Consider the following 7338-nt stretch of genomic DNA (forward strand, 5'->3'; position numbering starts at 1 on the left):
CAGACAAAACATAATCCATTAACTTTTATATTTTTTCCTGCTTAGCATTTAGTATATGGAAAATAATAGATTTTGAGTGTGTTTTTTGTCAGATGAATTGCTACCTGGATTAAATATTTCAGTTTTAATGGGTTTCGATTGGGACATCTAACTAACTAGTGTGAATTAGATTTATGAAAGGAAATGTGGGTGAAATATAAAAATACACATTTTGGTAAAAATGTATGTTGTTTGCACTAACACAGCCAAATTAAAAAAATTGAAACAAGGGTTAACTATTATTAACATAACATCAATATCATCAAATACAATAGGATATATACATGTTAGCATAGGACAATATTTGGCCGAGATACAACTATTTGAAAATCTGGAATCTGAGGGTGCAAAAAAATCAAAATATTGAGAAAATCGCCTTTAAAGTTGTCCAAATTAAGTTCTCAGCAAAGGAAATTTACAAAATATCTTCATGGAACATGATCTTTACTTAATATCCTAATGATTTTTGGCATAAGAGAAAAATCAATAATTTTGACCCATACAATGTATTTTTGGCTATTGCTACAAATATACCCCAGCGATTTAAGACTGCTTTTGTGGTCACAAATAAGATATAATGTATATTTCTACTGATAACTAATCAAACAGTCACATACTTCACTGTAATAGTGCAGTTTTATTACACTTGCATGGTACATGTAAATTAGTTCTAGAATAAAAAAATAAAAAGAAACCGGTGACATTTGGTTTAGACGTTGTTTTGAGACATTAACTGCATTTCTCAGATTTCACATACACCACAAACATTTGACAGATTTCCTTCAAGGAAATGTTTAAGATGCACCAAGGAATGACATGAGTTCTGCAGTTTTCTAAGATTCCCTAGAGACAGCAGACCATGGCATGACCACTATATTTAAAAATAAAAACACAAAACAAGTCAACTTGTAAATGCGCCACATACACAAAGTCGCTCTACATGCCAGAAACAGCTGGTGTCTGGTCATTTGGCTTCTTCTGATTTTTTAAAAATTGTGCCATTTTAGGAAAACCGTTGTTCCATTTTGATAAACTTCATGTTTCATTTGTAGGTCTGTACATCACAAGTTATTATATTACATCTTTTTCACACTCAATGGACAATGAGTAACATACAGTACTTTGAAGGTTGGGAGAAACAAATATAAACGTGTGTGTGTGTGAAATGTGGGTGAAATATAAAAATACACATTTTGGTAAAAATGTATGTTGTTTGCACTAACACAGCCAAATTAAAAAAATTGAAACAAGGGTTAACTATTATTAACATAACATCAATATCATCAAATACAATAGGATATATACATGTTAGCATAGGACAATATTTGGCCGAGATACAACTATTTGAAAATCTGGAATCTGAGGGTGCAAAAAAATCAAAATATTGAGAAAATCGCCTTTAAAGTTGTCCAAATTAAGTTCTCAGCAAAGGAAATTTACAAAATATCTTCATGGAACATGATCTTTACTTAATATCCTGATGATTTTTGGCATAAGAGAAAAATCAATAATTTTGACCCATACAATGTATTTTTGGCTATTGCTACAAATATACCCCAGCGATTTAAGACTGCTTTTGTGGTCACAAATAAGATATAATGTATATTTCTACTGATAACTAATCAAACAGTCACATACTTCACTGTAATAGTGCAGTTTTATTACACTTGCATGGTACATGTAAATTAGTTCTAGAATAAAAAAATAAAAAGAAACCGGTGACATTTGGTTTAGACGTTGTTTTGAGACATTAACTGCATTTCTCAGATTTCACATACACCACAAACATTTGACAGATTTCCTTCAAGGAAATGTTTAAGATGCACCAAGGAATGACATGAGTTCTGCAGTTTTCTAAGATTCCCTAGAGACAGCAGACCATGGCATGACCACTATATTTAAAAATAAAAACACAAAACAAGTCAACTTGTAAATGCGCCACATACACAAAGTCGCTCTACATGCCAGAAACAGCTGGTGTCTGGTCATTTGGCTTCTTCTGATTTTTTAAAAATTGTGCCATTTTAGGAAAACCGTTGTTCCATTTTGATAAACTTCATGTTTCATTTGTAGGTCTGTACATCACAAGTTATTATATTACATCTTTTTCACACTCAATGGACAATGAGTAACATACAGTACTTTGAAGGTTGGGAGAAACAAATATAAACGTGTGTGTGTGTGTGCTCAATAGAAAAACACAAGAGCCCATTTTAAAACTCTTGCTTTTGTTATTATTGTTGTATGTTATATACATGTAAAACTATTGTTATACATTATACCAGGTGGACTGAAACCACCATTTAGCGCATGATTTCACATTTTTGAGTATTTTGTTTTGTTGAACAAAAATTGTTCAATGTTTCAATGTTTCAAACGCTAACAAACATAATGGTGTAATTTAGGTAAAATGAACTGTGCATGTAATCTATCATTTCAGTTTAAAATGATGTATTATTTTGGTATCCGTATTATTTGATGGTCACATTTAATATTAACAGGAATAGATCAGAACTGCTGGAACGATCTACTAAAGATCAGCTGTGTAAGACTAAAAGCATCAATAATGTCTCCTAAACCTACTAAGAGACTTGTGGCTGTGTTTATAAGCTGCCTTGCGCTAAAAACAGAGTCTGAAACAAAGCCTGCATCGGCTTTGAACTCTATAAAACTTTCAAAGCTGGTAAACATATTAAAGTGAAATATCCTTATTTACAAAAGCGTAATCTGATTCTGAGTAATGTGCATGTAATGTGTACGCGGAACATGATGAGACGCAACCATTTCCATCATTTAAGATTTAGGTATTAGTTAAGAAACCAGGCTTTCCTCGACTTGTCAGACGTTCAGATGCAATTATATCTGAGTGAAAGCAGGTGCAACACGTAGGTGCAGATAATAGCTCTGAATGTTAAAATGTTGCGAATGGAAAGCTGCGTTGTGTTTGCAACAGCAAAGAGTGAGTTATAATAAAATATCAGCATAGAAAAAACCCCCAATAAATTAGTGAACGTGCTAGATAGATATATAAAATCTACAATCTGTATCATGTCTCTTCCATTGTTCAAAAATCAAAACAAACTCTTTCGGAGTGTTTCTTGGTTGAATCTTCATGTTTCTGACCTTTAGCCCAGGAATTACGTAACATACGTGGTCATGAAATAAACTCAGAATATATAATATTAGCCTGCACCGTATAGTAATGTATAAATGTTTGACGTTCAGCGGTGTTGGGAGTATCGACTGAACCTCAGAAAGTCTTTCCTGGGTGGAATGTTGAGGTTTGAAGGTTTGAAGGTCGCTGTGGTTAGCAGGTGTGCTCTCGTCTACGAATTGTTGGTGTCTCTGACCTTCTGGATTTCCTGTTTGAGGAAGAGAAACCACGAGGAGCTGACTTTCACATGACAGAAAGAGATCACAGATAAAAGAAGGAAGACATTAGAGGGATGTTATAATGAATAGGGATGTAACAGTAGAACGGGCATCTTTTGTAACGTGCGGGGTACATTGCATTGGTGCTTTTTAAAGGGATTGCAATCTGACTAATTTGCCATGTTTAGTAAATCTGGCCCCTAGTGACTGGAAAATCTTACCTCAAGAAGAGCATCTTTTAATTTCCCATACGCTAAGTCAAGGTCATCATTGATAATCAGCACATCAGATAAACCTGGCTCTTTACCTGAAATATGGATATATATAACAGTTAGATGTGAAAACAATTACTGCAGTATTTTATTCTAAAATAATTCGCACAGGAACGGACACTTACTTATTTCCATGTCAACTTTGGCTGCATGTAAACGTTTCTGTAGACTTTCCTCAGATTCCGTTTTTCTATCCCTTAAGCGTTTTTCCTGAAGAAATTAAGTTTTAGATTAAAACATGAAAAAGACGGATAATTCAAAAAGATGGCTGATTTCTCACCAGGGTTTCCATTGACGGAGGCTGGATGGACACATAGATGGGGTTGAGATCGGTTCTCTTGATGTTCTTCACTCCCTGCATGTCAATGTCCAAAATGCAAATCAAATTTTTGGCCTGAACGGCCTGTACAGCTGCTTTACTGTAAACGGGGCAAAAATGATGTTAGTTACAATTACATGCATATACAGTATTTCTCTAGTTTGAATACAAGTAGTGATGGGTTGTTCATGACAAATGAACGAGGGAGGATAAGTAATCATTCATGTTCCTCATATCTTTGGCTGCATTATAATGATTTCCTCATTTGGAATATGATCAAGATTGCATAGGTGGACGTGTTTGGAGAAATTGGCTGTTGAAAATATAATATGTAATGCCACTCTAATCAACTGAATGGCTTGATGACTACATTTGTTTTGATGAACGAGAACGTCAGTAAAATAATCCAATCTTCCCATCACTAACAGATGCTTAGCTCCAACCTAATTAACCCTCTGGTGCTGTTCGGTCATTTCTGACAGAAAATGTGTATTTATTTATTTATTGTTTACTTCATCGGAATTGTACGAAACTTGGTAAAGGACATGATTCGAAAAGATTAAATGGTCTTGAAAATAAATAAAATAAATAGCCACACTTGTACGGTTTGCGGTCAAAAATGACCACACTGGAAACGAATGGGAAGCGAATTTCATCTAGTGGAAACGTTTGGTACTGCGCCCAAACAAAATCTTACTGAAAACTCATTTTTTTGATATGTCAACCTCATATTTGGAACACAACTCGTTTCGATATAGGGCTTTGGTTTTCACACAGTTTGAGAGTAAAACGTTACATATTTCAGATAAAATGTAAATGTTTTGTGCATTTTTCATATTATATGATATATATACAGTATATATTTTTTCACTTCAGAAGCTATTTTCCAAGCGTCTTCTTTAAAAAGAGACCAAAGCAAAGTCTGTGCTCCAAAGCATTAAACATTTACGTCAGTTTAAGTTGGAAATTTTCAGGTCTGCGCTCAAAAAGTGGTTAACAGGTAATAAATGGATCATACCATTCCATAAATAAAATTTAGTACAATAAAGTAAAAACTAAAATATACTACTTTCATTTAATTGAAAAACACCAGGCACCAGAGGGTCGAACACAGCTGGATCAGCGAATCAAACTCTGCAGGATTGGACACTCCTGTTCTAGACCATTCAGTTATCACAAAAACCTTTAAGAAATTCTATTAGGATCAAAAGAAGGATGTCAGCGATGTACCTTCACATACGAACAAGACTTTTAATAAGGGAACTATACCTTGTTCCATACATGTTCCCTGAAAATTCAGCATTTTCGAGAAATTCACCCTTAGCTACGTCCGCCTGCATCACTTCCCTGGTAACGTAATGATAATCTGAAAAAAAGGGGGAATTTTTCAGAAGATAGGTCTCTCATTGACTGATAAGCCAGAATACCAATAGAAATGACAAGAAACGGACAACACAAATTCATAAAGCACGTATTTGAGTGCTTCATTTACAGCTGCCCCCCCCCATTTTTAGCTCATCATGTGTATAGAAACAAAAACTCATTTTCACGTTCCATTTGTCTCAGACCAATGTGGAAAAAAAACAAACAGATGGATAAATGAAAATGCAATTTCACACTTTGACAGTAGGCGGAAGGTATGGAAAAGATATATCATATGCCATTTTCTTATCAAAATGCTGATATACCCTATTTGTATTCCTTTTTTTATTAATATACTTAATCTACATAAACACAATGGCAGCACTGCGTAACTTTCTGTTTCTGACACCCGCTTGTCACAGAGAAGAAAAAAAGTCAAACAGCCACAGATATATAGATAAATATATTTCTGTCATGACAACTCTTGGAGGGATTGGCATGGTAAAGTACATGACAATGTTAATGTATTTGGTCTTGGCGGAATAAGCACTAGTCATATATTTGAATGTTGAGCAGCGAGCTCATTGGCTACCGATACAGGAGAGAACCAATCAGCTGTGCCATGTGATGATGTCATTAGGTCAGACTGAGGTAGACCTATCGGACTGCGCTATCTAGAGTTTCATGCCAGAACTCTGTATATATATATATATATATAATTTTTTTGCTATGGTTTTTTAATCAAACAACTTGGCCTGAAAAGCCACATAAACTGCCGTTCATTCAAATTAAAATGTTTAATCGCACCAAACTTTTCCACCAAACATTTGTCTTGTGGTGAGCAGGCCTTAAGAAGAGATTCTGTTTGACTAGTCACTCAAATAACTAGCTGTTTATGTAATGAATGTATGTCATTGTTGTGAAAGCATGTCATGCTTGCTGGGTTTTGTTCAGTGAGGATAATGCAATGATATTTTCAGGAAAACGGTGTTTCTGTAGCAGATCAAAAGCCTAACCTTTGCCGTCCTCCTCTCCTGGACGGGGGCTCCGCGTCGTATCTGGTAAAAGATCATTCTTGGTTATTTTTAATTTTTCAGCATTTGTACTTCAGTATGTGACTTACGGGAAACGCTGAAGCCAAATACGCCATCAAACTCCTTGAGCAGCTTCTTCAGCAGAGTGCTTTTGCCAGCTCCAGACGGTCCGCTCATCACCACAGGCCTCGGTCCAGCCATCGCTAAACCACACCAGACACAGAGAGAAAACCTCAAGACAAAACACACTTTCAGAATAAAGTCACTTTTTTCTTTATCAAACTATTTACTTAGTACTGATCTGTTTTTGAAAGAAGTCTCTTATGCTTACCTAGGCTACATTTTCTGATCAAAAATACATGAAATATTGTAAAATAATGTTTTAAAATATTATTTATTCCTGTAACGCAAAACTGAATTTTCAGCATCATTACTCCACTCTTCAGTTTCACATGATCCTTCAGAAATCATTCTACTATGCTAATTTACTGCTCAATTAATATTGGTAATCAATTATTATTAATGGTTCTTATTATTGTCAATGTTGAAAACAGTTTTTGCTGCTAAATAGTAAAAAAATATGTTTTTTTTCAGAATTCTTTGATGAATGGAATGTTAAAAAGAACAGCATTTATTTGAAATAGCAATAGTGCCTGTCACTTTTTTTGTTCAATTTAATGCATCTTTGCTGAATAACAGTATTACATTTTTGTAATCTTACTTAGCCTAACCTTTTGAATGCTGAATGTCACAAAAATATCATAAAAACAGCAAATTTGACATTTGAAAATAAACTGAAATAGAAAAGAGATCTTTTAAATTTTAATAATATTTCACAATATTATATTATGTTTTACTATATTTTTGATCCCCAGGATCCATCCAAACACACACACACACACACACACACACACACACACACACACACACACACTCACAC

General features: G+C 34.4%; 1 protein-coding gene across 6 annotated transcripts in view; it reads right to left on the bottom strand.

Moving 5' to 3' along the window:
- Window positions 1-2051: 2051 nt before the first annotated feature.
- The window catches only part of guk1a (guanylate kinase 1a), a 14825-nt gene continuing 9538 nt past the window's right edge, over window positions 2052-7338 (bottom strand). For 4 of the 6 annotated variants that reach the window (XM_016451675.1, XM_016451672.1, XM_016451674.1 and 1 more), the window contains exons 2-8: window positions 6488-6601; window positions 6381-6422; window positions 5272-5368; window positions 3964-4102; window positions 3809-3893; window positions 3633-3718; window positions 2052-3401 (exon numbers count right to left, since the gene is read on the bottom strand). In XM_016451675.1, coding sequence (XP_016307161.1) covers window positions 3366-3401; window positions 3633-3718; window positions 3809-3893; window positions 3964-4102; window positions 5272-5368; window positions 6381-6422; window positions 6488-6601 — 599 coding nt within the window. In that variant the 3' untranslated portion in view covers window positions 2052-3365. The remainder of the gene's footprint in view (window positions 3402-3632; window positions 3719-3808; window positions 3894-3963; window positions 4103-5271; window positions 5369-6380; window positions 6423-6487; window positions 6602-7338) is intronic. The other 2 variants (XR_001631152.1, XM_016451677.1) reach the window with 2 other exon arrangements.

This window comes from Sinocyclocheilus anshuiensis, unplaced genomic scaffold, assembly GCF_001515605.1.
Source record: "Sinocyclocheilus anshuiensis isolate Anshui unplaced genomic scaffold, SAMN03320099.WGS_v1.1 scaffold723, whole genome shotgun sequence".
Taxonomy (NCBI): Eukaryota; Metazoa; Chordata; class Actinopteri; order Cypriniformes; family Cyprinidae; genus Sinocyclocheilus; species Sinocyclocheilus anshuiensis.